Here is a 24,890-nt window from a genome sequence, read left to right on the forward strand (position 1 = left end):
ATGATAAACGGGTATTCTTTGGACAAATATATTATACTAGAACTGACATGTGATTACATTTTCACGTAATTTTGGTGCATAGATCCTGAGAAATCAGCACCAAGAACAACAACTTCTGGCCATAATAACGGCCTTAATACGCCTGGGCATTGAGTCAGAGCTTGGATGGCGTGTACAGGTACAGCTGCCCATGAAGCTTCAACACGATACCACAGTTCATCAAGAGTAATGATTGGCGTATTGTGGCGAGCCAGTTGCTCGGCCACCATTGATCAGACGTTTTCAATTGGTGACAGATCTGGAGAATGTGCTGGCCAGGGCAGCAGTCGAACATTTTCTGTATCCAGAAAGGCCCGTACAGGACCTGCAACATGCAGTCGTGCATTACCCTGCTGAAATGTAGCGTTTCGCAGGGATCGAATGAAGGGTAGAGCCACGGGTCGTAACACATCTGAAATGTAACATCCACTGTTCAGAGTGCCGTCAATGCGAACAAGAGGTGACCGAGACGTGTAACCAATGGCACCCCATACCATCACGCCGGGTGATACGCCAGTATGTCGATGACGAATACACGCTTCCAATGTGCGTTCACCGCGATGTCGCCAAACACGGATGCGACCATCATGATGCTGTAAACAGAACCCGGATTCAACTGAAAAAATGACGTTTTGCCATTCGTGCACCCAGGTTCGTCTTTGAGTACACCATCGCAGGGGCTCCTGTCTGTGATGCAGCGTCAAGGGTAACCGCAGCCATGGTCTCCGATCTGATAGACCATGGTGCTGCAAACGTTGTCGAACTGTTCGTGCAGATGGTTGTTCTCTTGCAAACGTCCCCATCTGTTGACTCAGGGATCGTGACGTGGCTTCACGATCCGTTACAGCCATGCGGATAAGATGCCTGCCATCTCGACTGCTAGTGATACGAGGCCGTTGGGATCCAGCACAGCGTTCCGTATTACCCTCCTGAACCCACCGATTCCATATTCTGCTAACAGTCATTGGATCTCTACCAACGCGAGCAGCAACGTCGCGATACGATAAACCGCAATCGCGGTCGGCTACAATCCGACCTTTATCAAAGTCGGAAACGTGATGGTACGCATTTCTCCTCCTTACACGAGGCATCACAACAACGTTTCACCAGGCAACGCCGGTGAACTGTTGTTTGTGTATGAGAAATTGGTTGGAAACTTTCCTCATGCCAGCACGTTGTAGGTGTCGCCACCGGCGCCAACCTTGGGTGAATGCTCTGAAAAGCTAATCATTTGCATATTACGGCATCTTCTGCCTGTCGGTGTAGCAATTTTAATGGCCAGTAGTGTACATCTCTACGTATCTCCTTCGCTTATTACCTTCGATAATTTGCCCAACATTTTGTAATCTTTGTGTGTATCATTTTTCCAAACCACGGATTACAACGTACATGGAGTTATAAAACAAATGTGTCCCGTATCGTTATAGGAGACAGTGCTGGTTACAATGGGAATCGAGTATTCGGAAACAAATACTTGTTTACATATGAAACTTACTGTTTGTGGTGAGAAAGGTCAGGACTCATTGGTGTAGGACACTCTTTCTCTTGACGTTCATTGCTCAACTCTTATTGGTTGTTTCAGCCTTTGTACTTAGGCCCACGGCTGTGATGCTATTTTCAGACGTAGCACTTACAATTGTCTCCTGTGCCAGCCATTCCGCTTACAAAATTTTGAGGTTGTGCTGACATCAAAATAAGATTGGCGATTCCATAGAGTATGAACAAAGAAAACATTTAAATGTAGTCGTATTACCTCAGTACATAAGAGGGAGATATGGTCTGCTGTTTCGGTTTGGCTAACGGCGTGAATAGACTGGTACATGTCATATACGCCGAATGACACCCTCAAGGCCGTATTCCCTCTGAAAACAATGTTTGGCAGGTGGTTTCAGCGACATGCAGATAAAAAACCATTCGCAACAAGGAAAAGGGACTGTGGTGAACCCTGCACAGTTCGCACACCAGATATGGCGGAGTGAGTGTTGCGATGAGCAGAAGACGATCCTGTAACAAGCGTGTGAGGAGTTAAGAGCTGCTGAAGGCACTTACCACACTGTCGTGTAGACAGTTCTGAACGAGCAGCTGCTTGATTCATATCGCTTGTAGTGTGTGGAAGCTCCCAGGCCACAAATGCCAGTTTACGGTTCTGCCAATGAATACTAAGCAGAGTGTCCAATATTTGTAGTTCACACCTTGCATTTTATTTGTGAACGAGATCGGATTCACTCAGAATGAGATAATAAATTATCATAATAAGCACCTGTAGGCAAATATAAAACGTCCGATTGATAACTGGAAACAAGGTATTAGGTTCTCTTTAGTACCAGTATGTGAACAGGAATTGTGATTCTTGTCACTACTTTATGCACTGAATATTGCCTACGCTATTGGACAACTTTATTCTTGCAGAAACACAATGGATACGGTTTAGGCACGGTGGAGAACCATCCGTTTTATTAACCTCGTACTGCAGTACCTACAGCGAACTTTAAATGAGCGGTGGAGTGGTTGGGTGTACAGTAGCATGGACTCCCTGCTCACTTGACCTCCTCTATTACGTTCTGGCCAACAATATGAGGGTGTCTGAAAAGGTACAATGATCTTATTAATAGCTCTGGCCATTCTAATATTTTCCTCCGCGTTTCGCTACAATATGGACTCATGGATGGTTATGTTCCAACTCAGCATTTTTCGAATCTGTTTGGCGATGGCACGTCTTCTTGCCATTGGAATAGAGTAAGAACTATGACAGAAGGTTTTATGTCGGATAATATCATGTTGGCATTCAGAACCTCCGATTATACTGGGCCTCTCTTCAAAAACATTTAAATACTTTAACAAAATTTTTGTTAAATCAGACAACTAATTATTACTTAAATACGCAAATTCATTTGCTTTATTAATAATGTCCTCCTTAATAAGGGAATGGTAGTAAACTCTGTTTGCTGCCTGTTTGTATAGTTGGTCTCCCTGCCCATCAACGTTATTTTTATGACTTGGCAAAATTTCTCATGTCAGTGTTCAGCAAATAAACACATACCTCAACACCATCAACTAAAAAGTGGTATTTCCTGGAAGAAAGGCTCCTTTCCTGAAGAAATTCCTTACTTCACATACAGTGCACCGCCAAAGAGTTAACAACTAGAAAAGTGCATCATTCCCAGCTTAAGAGACGAGTGGACCACAGCCTACACCTCTTAGAATCTGGCAGTTATTGATGGGCAAGTTTGTTGCCTTTACTTTCTCATAGATTTTCTTTTACAGATCAGTGGAGACTATGTTAATAGCAGAGCCTCTGTCCAGTATTACTATGATTGGAATGTTGTTGACATCTGTAGTAATCAACGATTGTAATACTGTAGAATGTTGATCATTACAATGATTTACATCAGAGTAAAGCTGATTTCTAATGTTATTCCCGTCATAATCCACGACATCCCGACAAGACCCAGTTTTGTCCATATTTTGCAAAATATTGTTAAGAGCTTGGGTCAAGTACTGTAGTAACGCCATCTGTTAGCACAACATGTAAATGCAGCCTTAGTTAGTTTTATTTATGTCAACAAGTACGTAAAAGAGAAAAAAAGAGTTGCTGAAAAAGGTTAAATCTTACCAAAAAAATATGGTGTGATAATTACTCCTGCCGCAAAAAGTTCCATATAATTTTGTTCTAAATAAAAAGTAATTAAATTAAATAAATTTTTTACTTAGTTTCTACACCCCTATCGCAGAGTGTCCCGACGAGGTCCCAGCTAGATATGGAAACACTGCTCCTACCCCACACTGAAAAAAAAAAAAGGCAACACATTAGGGAATAATAACCTCACGTTTAGTTCTCCTGTACAGACGCTTTAGTTCTCTACATTTCTGTCAGGGGTTCGATTATACTAATTTCAGTCAGTTTGATGATTCTGCTGTCATTTCCTCCATTGATTATGATTGTTATTGTTTGCATAACCGGATGTGCATTTATTATCCTGTCGTCTCTGATTGTGCTTCTTAGAATAATTATGGTGACTGTAGTTGTTATTATTATTATTATGCACGACGATGTAATTGATCTCTCCATTGACAAAAGATTCCGGAATAGTCCGTCCTTCGGATCTCCAGGAGGGGCTGCCAAGGAGGAGGTGACCATGAGAAAAAGACTGAAAAACCAACGAAAGGGCGATGTTCTACGACTAGGGGCATGGAATGCCAGAAGCTTGAATGTGGTGGAGAAGCTAGAAATTCTGAAAAGGGAAATGCAAAGGCTCAATCTAGCTATGGTACAGGTCAGTGAAGTTAAATGGAAAGAAGACTAGAATTTCTGACCAGATGAGTATAAGGTAATACCAACGGCATCAGAAAATGGTATAACGGAAGTAAATAACGGGAATATGATTTATTATGAATAAGAAGGTATGGCAGAGAGTGTGTTACTGTGAACAGTTCAGTGATAGGGTTGTTCTTATCAGAACTGACAGCACATCAACACTGACAGCTACAGTTCAGCCATACACGCCGAAGCTGATGATGAAGAGATAGAGAAGTGTATGAAGATACTGAAAGAGTAATACAGATGAAAACTAACAGTCATGGGGAACTGGAATGCAGTTGTACGGGAAGGAGTAGAAGAAAAGGTTACAGGAGAATATGGGCTTGGGACAAGGAATGAGAGGAGAAAGACTAACTGAGTTCTGTGATAAATTTCAGCTAGTATTAACGAATACTGTTCAAGAGATGTCGAAATCAGATACTGGATTGTAAGACGTACCCAGGAGCACATACAGACTCAGATCACAATGTAGTAGTGATGAAGAGTTGGCTGAAGTTCAAGATATTAGTCAGGAAGAATCAATACGCAAAGATCTGGGGTACAGAAATGCTATGGAATGACGAGATACTCTTGAAGTCCTCTAAAGCTGTAGATACAGCCATTAAGAGTAGCCCAGTAGGCAGTGCAGTTGCAGAGGAATGGACTTCTCTAAAAGGGCCAATCACAGAAGTTGGAAAGAAAAACAAAGGTACAAAGTAGGTAACTGCGAAGGAGCCACAGTTAACAGACGAAATACTTCAGTTGATCAATGAAAGAAGAAAGTACAAAAATATTAAGGTAAATTCAGGAACACAGAAATAAAAATCACTAAGGAATGCAATAAATAGGAAGTGCAAGGAAGCTAAGACGAAATGGTTGCACGAAAAATGTGAAGGAATTGAAAAAGAAATGATTGTCGGAAGGACTGATTTAGCGTATAGGACAGTCAAAGCAACCTTCGGTGGAATTAAAAAGCAAGGGTGATAATATTAAGAGTGCAACTGGAATTCCACTGTTAAGTGCAGAGGAGAATGCGGATAGGTGGAAAGAGTACATGAAGGCCTCTATGACGGGGAAGATTTGTCTGATGTGATAGAAGCAGAAACAACAGTCGATTTAGAAGAGATAGGGGATCCAGTATTAGAATTAGAACGTAAGAGAGCTTTGGAGGACGTAAGATCAAATAAAGCAGAAGGGATAGATAAAACTCCATCAAAATTTCTAAAACAGGCAACAAAGCGATTATTCACGTTGGCATTTAGAATGTATGAGTCTGGCGACATGCTGTTTGACTTTCGGAAAAATGTCATCCAAACAATTGCGAAAAACTGGAAGAGTCGACAAATGTGAGAACTATTGCACAACAAGTTTAACAGCTCATGCATGCATCCAAGTTGCTGACAAGAATAATATATGAGATTGTTTGCTAAATGACGATCAGTTTGGCTTTAGAAAAGGTAAAGACACCAGAGAGGCAATTCTGTTGTTGCTGGAAGCAAGACTAAAGAAAAATCAAGACACGTTCACAGGATTTGTCGACTTGAAAAAAGCGTTCAACAATGTAAATGATGCAAGATGCTCGAAATTCTGAGAAAAATAGGGGGAAGCTATAGGGAGAGACTGTTAATATGCAATATGTAATGTACAAGAGCCAAGAGGGAGTAATAAGAGTGGACGACCTAGAACGAAGCGCTCGGATTGAAAAGGGTGTAAGACAGGGATGTGGTCTTTCCCCCCTTCTGTTCAATTTGTACATCGAAGAAGCAATGATGGAAATGAAGAAAAACCTCAGGAGCGGAATGAAAATTTTAAGTGAAAGGATGTCAATGATACGATTCGCTGACGACATTGCTATCCTGAGTGAAAGTGAAGAAGAATTACATGATATGCTGAATGGAATGAACAATCTAATGTTTACGGAATATGGATTGAGAGTAAATCGAAGAAAAACGAAAGTAATGAGAAGTAGCAGAAATGAGAGCAGCGAGAAATTTAACATGAGATTGATCGTCACGAAGTAAATGAAGGTAAGGAATTCTAGTATCTAGGCAGCAAAATAAACAGTGACGGACGGGGCAAGGAGGAATCAAAAGCAGACTAGCGCCGGCAAAAAGGGTATTCCTGTCCAAGAGAAGTGTACTAGTATCAAACATAGAACTTAATTTGAGGAAGAAATTTCTGAGAATGTACGTTTGGTTCAAATGGCTCTAAGCACTATGGGGCTTAACATCTGAGGTCATCAGTCCCCTAGACTTAGAACTACTTAAGGGGAGTTATACCGCCCTATCTCGACAATGTTAAATTGGCTATATAAATGCCCCGTTTTCTCAGGAACTGTTGAGTATATAAATGTGGTGTTTTTATCACATGTTCTCCCATGTTTTGTGAATGTATTCCTCTACAATCACTTTAAAATAACAACTGGAAAAAAGTTATGATTTTTCCCTAAGCATATAATTTTTGGTGTAAATTTTTACAATTTTAATATCTTGAATTTTAACTATTACAGTAAATACTACTAAAGTAGAGCTACAACATCATTGTACTATCTACGTTATGTGGTAAATAATTCATTGATGTAGATTCAGAAGTTTCTGAGAAAAAAGGGGCTTTTATACTGAAAAATATCATGTTGAGAAAATTGCGTTTAAAGAAAAAATTTTAATATACAGCCAACTGATACATAAAGATATGTTAGAATCCTCCTGGATGGTAGTTCTCATCTCCTCCTTTATCTTCCTCACCCAGGGCTACCATCCTTCTTTTGGAACTGGCTTCTTTTGACATATTGTTTGTTGCAATCTCTGCCTTCATGATTCGCAGTTGGTCCAAGTCCATCACACTATTAGTGGTGTTGTAATCTTTATGAATACCAAGATATTCCAAAACCTGTAGTCTTCCAGAATAGCCATCATTAAAAGTAAGAATAGCATCCAAAACACCAAATTCAAAGACTGACCTTCCAACAAACACATTTTTTGGTATTCTTGACCATACAACATTGTTAAATGATTCTTTCGCATTTTGTGTTTTGCCCTTGAGACATTTCTTCAAAAGCTCTGGATGGGCAAGATCCTGAAACATAGGTTTCATGGCAAGCATAACAGCATTTGGTATAGTAATTTTGTGCGAGAAAGTGTCTACTTTACCCTCCTCTTTTGCCTTCAAGTATTTACACCATTCAGTGGAACAAAGGTTGTGTATTGGTTCAGCATCTGTAGACAGCTTGTGAAAATAAATTGCCCAAACAGCTATCTTCATACCATCTAAATTATCTCTGTTACTTCTAATAGCCATACCATAATATTGTGTAGTCTGATCAATTTGTTAATCAGTCAGTCGACGTCTTATACTTAGACCATCAGATAACTTGGTACTTCTCAACTGCTGTTTGAGTCTACGTAGTCTCGTGCCCATCCTCTTTTGCACATTATTAATGCACTCTAATTTTGTAATTGACAAATCACCATAGGGTTTACTCTCCACCACTCCTTATACTATCGTGAGTCTCCATCCCCAGGAAAACTCATGTAGCGAACAGCACGGTCATATTAGGAACGTTGGAACATTTTCACTGCAGAAGCAACGTCCATCCCTCCACTAGTTCCTTCATAGTTTCTCTGACAATTCATTTCATGCTTAGTTTGCTTTTCAGTACTCTTGCCTGCTTGCCTACAACCCTGACAGTACATGGTCAACACATCAACATGCAACACTTTCCCATTGTCGATGCTGATAATAGATGCATATGAATTCTTTGTCTGGAAACCTCTATTTTGCCAGGATCCGTCGAATGATATTGCTATGTCGGAACTACCATTTTCTCCTACAGCCTGCTGTGCTGCTGTAGTCATTGACTCCATAGCACACGCCTTGACACTACTTCTTACTATGGAGTTGTATTTGATGGATTTTGTAGGGGGACTAGAGAGGAGCAACAAGCCACAAAGAACCTTACCAGCGTAATGGCCTTTTCCTATGCATCTAAGTCCATATAAATATCGTAGATTAGTGTCAAAAAGTCCATTCTTTGCGCTTACTTCTGAAGTCTTGAATGTCTTTTCGCTTTTACAGTTCAAACACATTATTTGTGAAGTGTACACCAGACCATTGCGTTTAGATAGCTTTTCAGAAATTTCAATTTCCCCTCCACCTATACAACACACTGTTTCACACAAAGCTGAAAAAAGTATATGGAGATTAATAATGATATTGCAGTTTGTTTCACTGTCTGAAGCTGCGTTGTATTTTACATCATTACCCAAGCAGTTTTTTCTTGGAAGCACTCGGAGGAGTAGAAGGACTGTTACTATTTACAACCAAATCATCACGCCCTTCGGCGCTAACCACTCTTTTTACTGCTATATTTACTGCTATATTTGTTCAGTAGTATCCGTTTCCTTTGTTTCGTAGTTTTTTAAACACTCCTTTTGGTTTAGTCATGACGGAAACTATCACAGGAAACACAGAAACTAAAGTGCGGCTAATGGATAACTGTTGTTGTCAAACACAAACAAATGTACAGTTCAAAGAGTTTACTGCGAAGTACCGCCAATGTAGGCAACTTACGAAACGGACAGTTCTCTACAAAACAAAAGAAACCACTGCCTTCTAGACTATATAGTTCCAGAGGAAAATGCCAATATGCGAAATGATGGAAAACAAAATTCTCGGAAACATCATTGCATGATTATTTTCAAATATTTATTTAAAATAGTAAATAATCGAATATTTCAATAAAACCAACACCAAATTAAGCATAAACATCCATATTTTCATAATTTGCATAAAAGTAAAAATGTCAAATTTTGTCTTTTCGGATGGTACGACTCCCCTTAAACCTAAGGACATCACACACATTCATGCCCGAGGCAGGATTTGAACCTGCGACCGTAGCAGCAGTGCGGTTCTGGACTGAGGCGCCTAGAACCGCTCGGCCACAACGTTTGGATCACAGGATTGTATGGTAGTAAAACATGAGGTGTGAGAAAACCGGAACAGAAGAGAATCGAAGCATTTGAGATGTAGTGCTATAGACAAATGTCGAAAATTAGGTGAAGGAATGAGAGGAAAGGAATATGTGGAAAACACTGTCAAGGAGAAGGGAGAGGATGATAGGACATCTGTTAAGACATCAGGGAATAACTTCCATGGTACTAGAGGGAGCTGTAGAGGGTAAAAACTGTAGAGGAAGACAGATTGGAATACATCCAGCACATAATTGAGGACGTAGGTTGCAAGTGCTACTCTGGGATGAAGAGGTTGGCACAGGAGAAGAATTCGTGGCGGATCGCATCAAACCAGTCAGAAGACTGATGACACGCGATATTACCACCGTTTGTATATGTGCTGTCGCCATCGTATGACTTTTGTCACCTCGAAAGGACAGAATAATGGGAGATGTAGGTGGTGTATTTGTCACAGTAGGCAAAAAACTCAAACCCAATGAGATAGAAACTGAAGCTGCGTGCAAAACTTGTTAGGCAAGACTCAATATGAAGGGAGGGCATAAACTTAGAATTGGGTATTTCTGTCGACCATGAGGCTCACCCCACATCCTACAAAAACTTTATTATATATTTTCCTCATTCATACCGTTATCGTTTAAGGAGACTTTAATCATCCGATAATCTTATTTTTTCTGCACGGGGTTAGCATGTTAACCTGGATTTGGCGATGTGAGTGGGTGCAGCATGGCTGGATGGCCTTCTTGTAGCTGCCCACTCCTCCCCGACATGGAGCTGGTGTACCCCATCTGTCTCCGTCTAGTGTTATCCCTTGCAAAAGTGTGAGATGTGTTTGCAAACCGTACAGCTGAGGCGGGATGTGGGAATCAGGCCTGTATTCAGGCAGTTAGATGCAGAAAACTGCCTAAAAACGATATCCAGTCTGGTATTCATCGTTATCCCTCAGGCAGATTCGATCCGGAGTCGGCGCCTCTCCCGAATCCCGAAAGCGGCGTGCTAACGCACGCAGCTATCCAGGCGGACCTTAATCAGCCCATAATCGACTGATCGACTGGGATAGTTAAGTAGTGAATATGAGTAGACATCCTCGAAATCCGGAGGAACAAATACACTCCTGGAAATGGAAAAAAGAACACATTGACACCGGTGTGTCAGACCCACCATACTTGCTCCGGACACTGCGAGAGGGCTGTACAAGCAATGATCACACGCACGGCACAGCGGACACACCAGGAACCGCGGTGTTGGCCGTCGAATGGCGCTAGCTGCGCAGCATTTGTGCACCGCCGCCGTCAGTGTCAGCCAGTTTGCCGTGACATACGGAGCTCCATCGCAGTCTTTAACACTGGTAGCATGCCGCGACAGCGTGGACGTGAACCGTATGTGCAGTTGACGGACTTTGAGCGAGGGCGTATAGTGGGCATGCGGGAGGCCGGGTGGACGTACCGCCGAATTGCTCAACACGTGGGGCGTGAGGTCTCCACAGTACATCGATGTTGTCGCCAGTGGTCGGCGGAAGGTGCACGTGCCCGTCGACCTGGGACCGGACCGCAGCGACGCACGGATGCACGCCAAGACCGTAGGATCCTACGCAGTGCCGTAGGGGACCGCACCGCCACTTCCCAGCAAATTAGGGACACTGTTGCTCCTGGGGTATCGGCGAGGACCATTCGCAACCGTCTCCATGAAGCTGGGCTACGGTCCCGCACACCGTTAGGCCGTCTTCCGCTCACGCCCCAACATCGCGCAGCCCGCCTCCAGTGGTGTCGCGACAGGCGTGAATGGAGGGACGAATGGAGACGTGTCGTCTTCAGCGATGAGAGTCGCTTCTGCCTTGGTGCCAATGATGGTCGTATGCGTGTTTGGCGCCGTGCAGGTGAGCGCCACAATCAGGACTGCATACGACCGAGGCACACAGGGCCAACACCCGGCATCATGGTGTGGGGAGCGATCTCCTACACTGGCCGTACACCACTGGTGATCGTCGAGGGGACACTGAATAGTGCACGGTACATCCAAACCGTCATCGAACCCATCGTTCTACCATTCCTAGATCGGCAAGGGAACTTGCTGTTCCAACAGGACAATGCACGTCCGCATGTATCCCGTGCCACCCAACGTGCTCTAGAAGGTGTAAGTCAACTACCCTGGCCAGCAAGATCTCCGGATCTGTCCCCCACTGAGCATGTTTGGGACTGGATGAAGCGTCGTCTCACGCGGTCTGCACGTCCAGCACGAACGCTGGTCCAACTGAGGCGCCAGGTGGAAATGGCATGGCAAGCCGTTCCACAGGACTACATCCAGCATCTCTACGATCGTCTCCATGGGAGAATAGCAGCCTGCATTGCTGCGAAAGGTGGATATACACTGTACTAGTGCCGACATTGTGCATGCTCTGTTGCCTGTGTCTATGTGCCTGTGGTTCTGTCAGTGTGATCATGTGATGTATCTGACCCCAGGAATGTGTCAATAAAGTTTCCCCTTCCTGGGACAATGAATTCACGGTGTTCTTATTTCAATTTCCAGGAGTGTAGATCGAAAGCTTATGCGTGACGGAAATGTGTATTCTAAATGACAAATTTTCCATCATGGACAGCGCTATTTATTATAACAACGCAAATTTTCAGGTGGTTAAGGTACAGAAAACATAGCAGTTGTTAACACTAGCAAAATAAATAAAAGAGAGGTGAGCTTATATGGCTCACCTCGCCAGTTGCCACATACACCATCAATGTGAAACAGACACAAATAAATCTCGTTCGAGTGGATTCATGGTTTCTAGACATAATAGCATCTCATCTCGGCGTCAACCGCCAGGCACATTCGCACTGGGCTCCTCGCTGCCACCCGAGTCCGCCACGGCCCTTCATGGAGCGGGTGTCGCATGGCGAGCGACCGGCTGGCAACCTGAGGTGTGCCAGTAAGCCGGCACGGCTTACAGCTACTGTATTTACATGCAGCTTATATGCAACTTGCGCTGACAGTGACGGCTCCTGCTAACCCCTCTAGACAACAAACAGCCAGACGTTCGGTTGCATTCAAAAAATGGTTCAAATGGCTCTGAGCACTATGGGACTTAACGTCTGTGGTCATCAGTCCCCTAGAACTTAGAACTACTTAAACCTAACCAACCTAAGGACATGACACACATCCATGCCCGAGGCAGGATTCGAACCTGCGACCGTAGCATCGGTTGCATTCAGTTCAGTCTTCAACACAACATTAACTTTACTTATTTCAAGTTTTAAACATTTTCATCAACAATTTTTTGAGACACCGTAAGAGCTTCACTTAGGTAATGGAGTGTGAAGAAGTGTTCTATTAGGTTGGTGCATAACTTCGTAGCGTTTTTGTTTTGTATGTTGGTACTCCAGTTGTTATAAGTGTTTTATCGATGTTCATTTTTTATTTTTAGTTCGCTGATGCTTTATGAGTTTACATATTGTCATTTTGCCATCTGGAGATAGTGAATGGAACCGTGGACGCTAGAAAATGGACTGCCAGGCAGAGATATCGGAACATTTGAGACATAGTCTTTTGTTTGAGTTCAATAGACTGGAAACAGGCACCCAGAAACTGGATCCGAATATGGAGATAATGTCATTGGACATAGCATGAGAAGAAAATGGTTTGCCTGATTAAAGGAAGATTGTTTCGACATTAGTGATTCCACGTTCGGGAAGACCTTGGGGTTTGATGAAGATCGCCGGCCGCTATGGCCGAGCGGTTCTAGGCGCTTCAGTCCGGAACCGCGCTGCTGCTACGGTCGCAGGTTCGAATCCTGCTTCAGGCATGGATGTGTGTGATGTCCTTAGGTTAGTTAGGTTTAAGTAGTTCTAATTCTAGAGGACTGATGACCTTAGATGTTAAGTCCCATATTGCTCAGAGCCATCTGAACCATTTTGATGAAGATCGTTTAAACGCATTAATCCACGACGATCCACGTTAGTGTAATCGAGAACTGGCAAATGTAATGAACTGTAACATTCCACCATAATGCGATATTTGCATGCAGTGGGGAAGGTTCAGAAATCGGTTTCAAGGGTACCACACGCTCTAAGCGAAAATCCCAAAAATCAGCAGGTGGCCATATGAGCATCTCTGCGTGCTGATCATCAACTGTCTCATGAAAAACAGCGATCTTTCTTATCATGTATCGTTACTGGTGATGAGAAATGGTGAGGAAGGGTTGAGCCCAGAGAAAGCAGCAACGTCCCGTACAAATACCTGCGCGCATTCACAACAGATAATGTGATGTACCTGGCAGAAGAGTGACGGTGTGGTGTACTACGCAATCTTTCCCCGCGCTGTGACCATCACTGCTGACATTTATTTTCAACAACTGTGACGCCCTGCAAACGCAGTCCAAGAGTAACGATCAGGAAGACTGCTTGAAATGATGCTACTCCTTGATAACGACCGTCCGCATTCTGCTACGCTCAAAATCACGTGATTTCTACAGTCGTGGAATCAAAAAGTTAACTCAGCGTTGGAAGACTGTTGTACGAGGGCATTTTGAAAAGTAAAGATACAATGGCTCGCAGTCCTTAAATAGAACATTTATTTAGAAAACGTCAGTTACATCTTATTAACTGGATTATTTGTTATTTTTCGACATAATCACCCCCGTTATCCAAACATTTGTTAAGTCGGTGCACAAGCTTTTGTATCCCACAGTCATAGAAGGTTGCCGCCTGTTGTCGGAACCACATTTCAACTTCATCTTTGATCTCTTCATCGTCGTGGAATGATTTTCCACCAAGATGTTACTTCAGGTAACGGAAGACATGGCAGTCGGTGGGCGCAAGGTCCGGGCTGTATGGCGGATGGTGCAATACGCCCCATTTGAATTGTTTGAGTAGTGCTTTGGTTACCAGCGCTATGTGAGGCCGAGCGTTGTCATGAAGCAAGCGGACTCCACTTGTCAGCATTCCCCTGCGTTTGTTTTGAATTGCCCTTCGAAGACGTTTCAAAGTCTGGCAATATGCAGCAGCATTAATTGTCGTTCCAGGAGGCATAAATTCCAACAGAAGAATGCCTTGTCTGTCCCAAAAAACAGAAGCCATTATTTTCTTCGCTGAAATCGACGTTTTGCATTTCTTGGCTTTTGGTGAATTCGAATGGCGCCATTGCATAGATTGTTGCTTGGATTCAGGTGCATGGTGATAAACCCACATCTTGTCACCTGTCACATTCTGATCAAGTAACTCATCACCTGCTTCAGCATAGCGTGTGAGGAAGTCGAGTGCAAAGCCCATCCTTTTCTTTTTGTGTTCTTCCGTTAACAGTTTTGGAACCTAGCGCGCACACAATTTCCTGTACCCTAACTTGACAGTCACAAAGTCATAAAGAGTTGTCATTGACGTGTCCGGTATGATCTGATGCAATTCTTTCAGTGTAAGACGTCTATTCGCATGAATTGCTTCATCCGTTCTCCGAAGAAGGGCATCAGAGATCACAGATAGCCGACCTCTTCTTTGTTCATCATGAACATCGGTCCTACCTTCAGAGAAATGACGACACCATTTCGTTATACTTTGTCGATTCATAATGTTCCCATAAACAGAAACAATTTCTTTGTGAATATCCGCTGGTCGCTGACCTTTTGTATGAAGAAAACGTATGACGGAACGCACTTCGCATTTGGCAGGATTGTGAATCGGCGCAGCCATTTTAAACACGACCTACTCCAACCAGAAGCAACGTTCAACTGCCGAACGACCGCGAGGAGAAAGCTAACGGTTCAAGGTTAACACCAGTGTTGCTAACTTGCTCGCCAAAACTCTTCTGTTCCTCTGGCGTACGGTGTATCTTTACTTTCCGAAATATCCTCGTAAATAGTGAAGGAGAATATATTATTGATCATTATAGTCTCTATTATGTGTATCTGTTGTGTTTATTAAACTTATGAAAAAATGCTACAAACTTATGCACCAACTTAATAAATCGGATCGTCTTCCAGACCGCATTTGTAGTGTGCTCAGCCTACATATGATGTGGTGCTGTGTTCCAGGTGTACCGGAATGAGGGCCCACGGCCGGTGCGCGACTCCATCAAGTCCCTCCAGTTCTACCGGGAGGTCACACGCAAGGACTTGTTCGGGGACATACAGGGAGTTGCCTTCACGTGAGTTATCACGGCGAGCAATTTATAAATAGTTGTGACTTCTGAAGCATGCATGTTCATATACCTGTGTATGTATTTCTACAGCTAATTAAGCATATCGGCCAAAATATTAGTCAACTCACTAACCCGTTAAAAGAGCATACTGGTCACTTTGTAGCATTGTATATTGCGAAGAACTGTCAGGCTTTCGTGTGACTGTCCATTTCCGATGCACGTCACAGCAGTGAAGTGGTGTTTATGTGCCAATTAGATGTGTGGAATCAGAGCTGTAAGCCGGGTCGACTTTGGAGACGTAACAGAATGAAAGAAACAGAGCGGTTTTGTTCGGAAGTGCCCGTGACTACACAGTGAATGAAGTTAGTTTGTCAACGCGGATAGTTCAACGTGTCTACAAGATATGGTGCGCCATTCGCACCCATTTAACTCGGAGTAAGAACGGTGAAAAGATCGTAGACGACAGGGACCACCAGAGCGAGTAGCACACCTTGTCAATGGGAATCTTTCACGCCTGACAAGAATTGTCGTCGGCAATGAATGCAAGTCCATTCCAACCAATATCTGAGCAAACACTGTGAAGAGAACTGGATCTAATGTAACTTTGCACTTGGGTACCTCGCTCGAGGTCGTTGATCACAGCAGCACGTCTTCAATAGGCCAAACAACACAGAAACTGACTAGTAGCTGGTTGGAGGAGGCAATGCAGGCGCTGACTCTGGTATCCAGTCGATCGTTCATATGGCAATACCGGCCTGGCATACTTTACGCCGCACCTGCTCGAACTTTCACGTTGTTTTGTAAGATTGGTTGGTTGACGAGTCTCCGAGTTACTTATCTTTCCATCACATGCCACACTTCCTCGGCTGGAGACAAGTCCGGAGATCGTGCTGGCCAGGGAAGTTGCTGCACGCCTTGCAGAGCACTTTGAGTTTCGAAGACAGAGCGTGGGCGAGCATTATCCTGTTGCAAGAACGGCAAGTATTGCACCCCTGATCATAAGGCCTGGGGTGGGGGCCAGTGTGTGTTGGATGAATGCACTCTATGACTCAGCACTCACCAGATCTACATCGTATATGCAAACGACCATCACTTGCGTGAAGGCAAAATATGCCTTCACCGTTGAAGACACCAGTGCGCCATTCCATCTTCCAAGTGATCCTCTGTCTAACGGCAACAGTCAAGCGGTGCACGTCAATGCTATGGCGTGTGTGGAAGGCGGGCTAGAGGCGTGTATGCCCACAGTCCCTCAGCTAATAACTGGTTCACAACGGTTCGCGTTGACACGTCTATACTCACAAGATCTCTTGTCTGTGCTGTGGTAGCTGTACAATTTGCCACTACTGATCTTCCAATACTACGATCCTGGCGGCGTCTGTGCTGCATGGACGTCTAGAACCTCGTCTACAGCTGTGAGGACGTCCACATGACACTGATACCAGCATCGTTGCACAATTGACGCAGCAAGTCCAACATGTGTGGCATTTCTCCGAAAGGACCATCCCGCCATTCGGAAATCCACAATACGACCTTTTTCAAACTCGCTCAGTAGGCTGTAGGAAGAATAAATGCATCTCTATGGTATGGTTGCTTGCTTCGCACGTTTGCACCAGACCGTGCCTTCTGACTGTCAACATTCCCTATTAAACGGTAGAGACAGATGGCGCTCTGGTAGCTATCCCACCACGCTCCATGTTGACGGACGACGTAGAAATTATTATCAGTACATGTCCTATCGCCTCCCGCTGTGGCCGAGCGGTTCTAGGCGCTTCAGTCCGGAACAGCGCTGCTGCTACGGTCGCAGGTTCGAATCCTGCCTCGGCCATGGATGTGTGTGATGTCCTTAGTTTAGTTAGGTTTAAGTAGTCCAGGGGACTGATGACTCAGATGTTAAGTCCCATTGTGCTTAGAGCCATTTAAACCATGTCCTATCACCCAGGTGGCATATGCCGTCATCGGATCAAAATGGAGACGTCTTTCCTGGTGTACATCCCCATACTGAGTATGTTGTGGACATTCCCTTCTTCCAAGATGATAGCGGAAGTGTTCATAGGGCACGCTATCTTTCCTCGACTGAAAAGCTAAATCATCCGATTCTGAAGCCCACAGAAAAGTTTTGTACGATTCACGAAAATCGGTGAAACATCGTAACCAACACCCCCACAGTTTGGTAACTCTGTAATCATTGGTACGTGGCTTCAGCGTGATGTCTCAATGTGGAGACAAATTTTTTGTGTGCTGTGCTTATTAACGCGTAGTATATTATTACTAATTTGCTCTAGTTTTATGCTCTGCCCGGGGACTGGGTGTTTGTGTTATACTCATCATTTCATCATCATTCGTAAAAAAATTGGACCGTGTAAAAATTGCGACTTTGTACGGGCGCTGATGACGGCGTAGTTGAGCGCCCCCCAAACCAAATATCATCATCATCATCTAGTTTTATCAAAACCAGTTGAACATGGACCTGTCCTTGCCTGTCATAATTGTGATTCGAGCAACCATCACGCTGCAGTTTTCGATCTCGGATAGGCAGGGGATCGGCTGCTGAGAAATTGATGCAGTTGGTGTACGACGTTGTGGGTGAGTGGTGAATAGAGAGGCAAATGGTTCCAATGGCTCTGAGCACTATGGGACTTAACAGCTATGGTCATCAGTCGAATAGAGAGGCAAAACTTAGACTTACACACACAACAGTTTTTCCAATGACAGTCGTCGAGCACACTTAGTGTTGTCAATGAACGTGTGATAGGCCATAACATATAAGGGAATATTATTTTATTGTGGGCTTGAGGGAATATTTGGCAAGCCATTCGTAGTGAGAAGGACCCGCTCCACCAGTGAGATGTGACGCTAAGAAGCCACAATCGTAGCTGCTGTGATCTGTATCCCGAAGACTGGGTTGATACAGCTCTGCAAGCTTCTCTTACCTGCTCAAGTCTCTTCATGCCTGAATAATTATTGGGACCTGCTACCATTCAGTAGAGCTGGTTGTCTATAAAATGGCTATACGGGGGACATTCAATAAGTAATGTAACATAATTTTTGCTGAAAGCAAGTTGGTTTTATTCAGGATTCCAATACACCATATTATTCACCATTCTTTTGGCTACACCAGGGTCCCGGGTTCGATTCCCGGCGGGGTCAGGGATTTTCACCTACCTCGAGATGACTGGGTGTTTGTGTTGTCCTCATCATTTCATAATCATTCATGAAAGTGGCGATATTGGACTGAGCAAAGGTTGGGAATTTGTACGGGCGCTGATAACTGCGCAGTTGAGCACCCCACGAACCAAACATCATCATCAACATCTTTTGGCTACAGAACCCTGTTTTTAACATAATGTCTGTTCAGTGCGACGGTTTTACATCTCACTGGGACGGCCTGTATGGCCGACGTCAAGAGCCAACATCTAACCACATCAATTACCTCCCCATCAACCACGTACTGCTTTCCGCAGAGTGCATCCTGCATTGGGCCAAACATTTACAACTACGTGACTACTCTGCAATTCATCCGTAACTGCCTGGCAGAGGGTTCTTCGAAGCACCTTCAGACTATTTCTCTACCGTTCCACTCTCTAACAGTGCGTGGGAAAAATTAACACATAAATCTTTCTGTATGAGCTCTTCTCTTGTTTTATTATGGTGATCACTTCTTCGTATGTAGGATGGCATTTTGTACCTGGCAACTGTATAATTTTCTTAATTCACTGAAACAATTATTAATAATGGTTCAAATGGCTCTGAGCACTATGCGACTTACTTCTGAGGTCATCAGTCGCCTAGAACTCAGAACTAATTAAACCTAACTAACCTAAGGACATCACACACATCCATGCCCGAGGCAGGATTCGAACCTGCGACCGTAGCGGTCACTCGGTTCCAGACTGTAGCGCCCAGAAACGCACGGCCACTCCGGCCGGCAATTATTAATAACGCATTTATTTTTTTCCTGTTTGTGGTCCCTTATTAGTTACCTTACCTTCCTGTAATTTGTTCCCAACCGTAAAAATTTGATGATTTATTGGTTTACCTTCAATCGAGGACATCAGTCATTAGAACGCTGGAGAGGACACCACTGTGCATGACTGGGTTCTTAACGTTGTAGATGCTATGGTACACGTGTTCAGACAACGTTTCCAAATATTCGGGTGGAGGAATTTGAAGTGAACAAAGGACCTACGACGCCTCACACATTTACTAGTCAACAGCGTGTCACACATTTGTTAGTTGCTGTAGACGGTAAAGAGCTATAATAAAAAACTTCGTCCGAATAGGTCTTGAAGGCCCAACAGTGTGATCCTGAGCTCACAGGCATCACCGGATGCAGATACCACAGGCCATGTGATCAGCACACCGCTCTGCCAGTCGTTGTCAGTTTCAGTTTCTGGAGCCGCTACTTCTCAGTCAAATAGCTCCTCAACTGGCCTCGTAAGGACTGAGCGCATCCTGCTGACCAACAGTACTTGGCTGACCTGGATGGTCACTTGTCTTAGTGCTAGCCAAACGTGACAGCGTTTAACTTCGGTCATCTGAGGAGAACCGGTATTGCCTATGCTCAGACCAGCTACAGGCTGTAAAAACCAAATGTAAAAGGGCACAGAAGAACGACGGAATTCGTTCCCAAAAGAGATCTTTTGCACTTCATCTCTGGGTTTTATAAGCATTGCCTGACTATTGCCTGATTCGACCACAAGTGTTTTATATCAAACTGATCGTATCAACTTCCCCTACATCACTTAGTGCGGTGTAAGCAGTTATTATTACACGATATGTAACTGAGAATAGTCAATTTAATTAATTAACATAGCTTTATTTTGTAGTGTACTTGTAATTGAAACCTACAATTATGGATCAAGGGATGTAAGGCGGAAGGTTAGGGCCCATGTACCATCATGTGTCATTTCCTGTTACTCCCTTATTGACATAAATACCTATGAAACAGGTAGGCCTTTGGCAATCACAATTTCAGCTAATTACAACACAGATTGAGTAAGATACCAGAGGTCAATAATAGAGCAATAAAACAGGTAGATGTTGATTAATAACACTTTCAGCTAACCCAAATAATGAAATAGCTTTTGATTTAATTAAAAGGAAGCATCCAGGCATTCAATAATAACAGTTTCAGTTAAGTAAAACTATCAAATAGGAAACAGGCAGGCCTTCAGTAATAACAGCTTCAGTTAAGTGAAATTACCAAACAGAAAACTGGCAGGCCTTCAATGATAACAGCGTCAGTTAAGTATAAGGGGCGTTCAAAAAGAAACGAGCCGGAGTCATAATTACAGAAACCAGTACCTGTATGTTAGAAGTATTGACCCTGGTTGTTGAGACACTTGTTTCACTCTGAATGGCAGTGAATGGCTGTCTCATAAAATTCCCGGGGCTGCGATGTTAACCAGTTCCGCACGTACAGCTGGACGTCGTCGTCCAAGGTGAATCGTTTGCCCCTCAGAGGCTTTTTAAGGGAAGCGAAAATGGCGTAATCACAGGGAGAGAGGTCCGGACTGTATGGAGGGTGGCCGAGAACCTCTCGTTTAATTTTCTACAGGAGTGCCGCGACTGTGTTGGCCGTATGAGGCTTTGCACTGTCGTGGAGCAAAACGATCCCACGGGTGAGATTACCTGATCGTTTTGATTTGATCGCTTGGCGAAGGGTGGTGTAGGCTTGCGAGTAACGCTGGGCATTCACTTGGGCATTCACTGTTGTCCCGTGCTGCAGGAAGTGAATCACAAGCGGGCCGTCTTGGTCAAAGAAGAACGTCAGCATAATCTTTCCTGCACGTGTGTGGATAGCTTTGGCTTTTTTTTTTTTTTTGGTGGCGGTAACCCTGGATGCTTCCACTGGAGACTTTGTCGTTTTGATTCTGTTTCGATGTGATGACACCACGACTCACCTCCAGCTACCACTCATGCCAGGAACGCTTTCCCTTCCCGAGCATAGTGCTGCACATGAGCAAGACAGTGAGCCATTCGACATACTTCCTGTTGTGGTTGAACACTGTGGAGCACCCATTGGTGTGCATGTGCAGTCGTTTCTTCATGATGGTGTGAGCACTTCCGACGCTCAATCAGACCACGGCAGCTATGGCTTTCACTGTCAGTCGGAGGTCCTGGGCAATGAGTGCATCCATCAGCTGAACGATGTCATCGGTAATTCAGTGTGGTGCTCCGGACCGTGCATCATCAGCTAACGACACTTGTCCTTCCCTGAAGCGCTTGTGCCACGCCTTGACCCTTGCAAGGGACATGCAGTGTTCGCCGTACACTTGTGACATTTGTCAATGAATGTCCATTCCTCCTACTCCTTCCGCTGTCAGAAAACGAACAACACCGCCTTGCTCTTCATTTGACGCCTCCATGTCACTGTTTGCAACGCGACTGGCAGCGCTGGATGGTTGATGCATGCTGCTGCTAGCTCGGTATAGTCATATGACGTGCGACGGGCTGTGAACTTCCACGCTATGGTCGGAACCACACATCGTTACACACGCCACGATATTACCCTCCTGCTCACAGGTTTGCGAATTCCAGAATCCGTCTCGTTTCTTTTTGAAGGCCCCTAATAGAATTGCCAAATAGAAAACAGCCAGGCCTTCAATAGTAACAGCTTTAGTTAAGTAAAATTTTCAATATAGAAAAAGGCAGGCCTCTTTTAGTAACAGCTTCAGTTAAGAGAAATTACCAACTAGACCTCAAACTCCAAAACTTAACTGAAGTTATGAATCGATGCTGAAGCTTTCCGGTTTCAAAGGGGGCCCATAATTCAGCTCAGTGAAACTGGCTTAAACTCTCCCATCGAAGTGTGGCTGGCTAAGCCACGGATTCAGATTGGCCCACAAGTATGCCCAGCGACCACTCACTGGACTCCGTGCCCAAGACGCTTGCACAAGTGCTCGCCTTACTCGCCGGGCGTGTCTCTCAGACCGTCCTCCTCACTCCGTTACCACTCCCCAACTCGCCACGTCTCAACACGCCCAATCCCCATTAACGACCTCGAGCGAAGATCTTAGTGGCCTCAAACCAGAGGGAGATCACATGACAGCTCGACCTAGTGGCTTCAGCAATTCGAAGCGCGACGCCAGCAACCCCACCACGGCTCAGTAATTTAGTTATATAGTTATAACTGGGGCCCGGATTTTAATTACCTAAAAAACAGTGAAATATGCAAGCATTTATGACCTAAAACGTACATAAATATGACCTTAAAAACAAAATATGACTTAATAGAAGTTTATTTAAAGCATTCTTATTTGTTTATTTAATTTTTTATTCACCATAAAGTAATACAAAATTCACTTCTCAAAATATTGTAAGTATAGTTCTTTATTTCTGTAGGGCTTGTGACTAATTTGCACCAATTTTTTGAATGTCTGAATGTTTTATTTTCTAAACACAAAGTACAGTGAAAAGATCATCTATCGAAACAGTAAAACAATGTTTTTATTTCTACATAGTATTTAAAGCGTTTCACATTATTTAATACCGTATTTCAATCTTAAGTATCTGCAAAGTTGCACTGGATCACAAGTTGAATTTTCAGGTTTTCCATTGTCAAAGACCTACGGTTGTCGCTGAGGATAGTTTTGTACCTGGAAAAGCTCCTCTCCACTTCACAAGACGTCGCTGGAGCGTATTTGAAGGCAGCCAGGTCACTGGAGTTCAGCTGTGTTTCAGTATCTTCAAATGTTGCTGCATTCCCTGAAAGACTGTCACTAATTTTGCACAGTGCAGGATATCCAGGATTCCGTTGGGGAACACTTTGCAATTTGGTTTTCACTTTGTCAGCCACATGGCCACGAGCTCGATCCAACTCGCTCTGCAGATGTTGCACAATACTCAGGGCCTCACATAGCTGAGTGCGAACATCTTCCAGTCGTTTGATGGCTTTTGATATCACTGAAAAATTGGCGTTGATGTATCCCAAGTTTCGAGACAATGTATCTGTAAAAACTTCTTTCACAATTTTGATAGCACTTGATCCATCGCTATCAAGCTCACAGAAGATTGTCTTTATTTGGGTGTAGTTGGTGCAGTACTACGCAGCAGCATTAAGCCGAGAACCCCATCGTGTAAGAACAGGTTTAGGTGGGAGCGGCGTTGAAGGTGCTTGTTCCTTGAATTTCTGCACCCGTAGCGGAGCCTTCACATAGAGTTTCTTGCCACAGGAAATTGATTTGTCCACGTCAGGGTAATTTGATCGCACCTCTTCGGCAATTCTGTGCAGCGCATGTGGAAGACAAGTGGCGTACACCATACTGCGGTAGAGAATCTGAAGGCCTTTGGCTGTTTTAGCCATATATGAAGCACCATCTGTTACAAGCAGCAAAACGTTGTCCCTTTTCACACAATGCGACCACAGTAGCTTCAGAGACTTGTCAAACGAAACAGCAATCATCGAATTGTTTACTCTATCGAGAGCTTCACACGTTAGTAGGAACATATCTCCAGGGCCATCAACTTTTAGAACACCAGGAACAACATTTGCAATATATCGCCCACTAATATCCGTAGTTTCATCTATCGACAGCCAGATCTTTTGCTCAGCAATAGTAATTCGTATTTTGTTGAGCACATTATTGTAGCATACGAATAAATAGTTCTTTCTCAGTGTTGCGTACTTCTCCAGGAACCGTCTGAAGCGTCGATGTTGCAGGACACCATCATCTCACACAAATCCTTGCAGAATGATTGCACGGTTGACGATTGACCTGTCTGTTCAAATAACAGCGTTTGCCTGTTGTTATTTTCAGCACTTCATTTCACACAGCTGCTGTGTTTAGCGGTATCAGTGTTGTTGCACATCAAAGTGCTTTTCTGCACTAACGTTAACTTCACACAGTTTACAAAATAAGATTTTCCCATCAGTACTAAAGAACTTCTCTCCAAGTTCTCGAACATATCCTCGCAACTCCTCGCTGTCAGAGCTCTTTGCTTTAGGCATGTTGAACAAGGCAAAGGCTGTATTCAAACTGGTTACTGGGAACACCTGTGCGACTGCGATGATTATTACGGCAGAAGCCGCCTTTGTTGGCTCTGAGAGCGTACTGTCGACTCTGCGCAAAAATGTTTTATGTTCGCGAAACGACTGTTGTGGTACACCGATTTTCTGCTACAGTCCTGAGAAATAAAGCTGTGTACTAATTTATCTGTTTATCTTTCATAATAGCACGTTAAATATTGTCTCGTGAGCAACATATTTATTTTCTTATTAGTGTGTCCCGTAAGATACGAGAAAAACGGTATACTCATTTTTGGCAAAAGTTGACGGAAATATGACCTATTATATATGACCGATTACTAAATTTTGTTGAAATATGACTTTATATGCACAATCAAAATGCATTTTTCGGCACAAAACTGCCTATATTTGTGTATAAATTGTTCTATAATTCACCCTACAGTTCAGAAAAAATGTGACGTCTCATTAAATCCGGGCCCTAGTTATAACACACTGCCAT

General features: G+C 43.8%; 1 protein-coding gene across 3 annotated transcripts in view; it reads left to right on the forward strand.

The window, feature by feature from the left end:
* The window catches only part of LOC126259450 (probable cytochrome P450 301a1, mitochondrial), a 301,288-nt gene that overhangs the window by 144,047 nt on the left and 132,351 nt on the right, over positions 1-24,890 (forward strand). For all 3 annotated transcript variants that reach the window (XM_049956269.1, XM_049956271.1, XM_049956270.1), the window contains exon 4: positions 15,317-15,429. In XM_049956269.1, coding sequence (XP_049812226.1) covers positions 15,317-15,429 — 113 coding nt within the window. The remainder of the gene's footprint in view (positions 1-15,316; positions 15,430-24,890) is intronic.

The sequence above is a fragment of the Schistocerca nitens genome, chromosome 5, assembly GCF_023898315.1.
Source record: "Schistocerca nitens isolate TAMUIC-IGC-003100 chromosome 5, iqSchNite1.1, whole genome shotgun sequence".
NCBI classification, from domain to species: Eukaryota; Metazoa; Arthropoda; class Insecta; order Orthoptera; family Acrididae; genus Schistocerca; species Schistocerca nitens.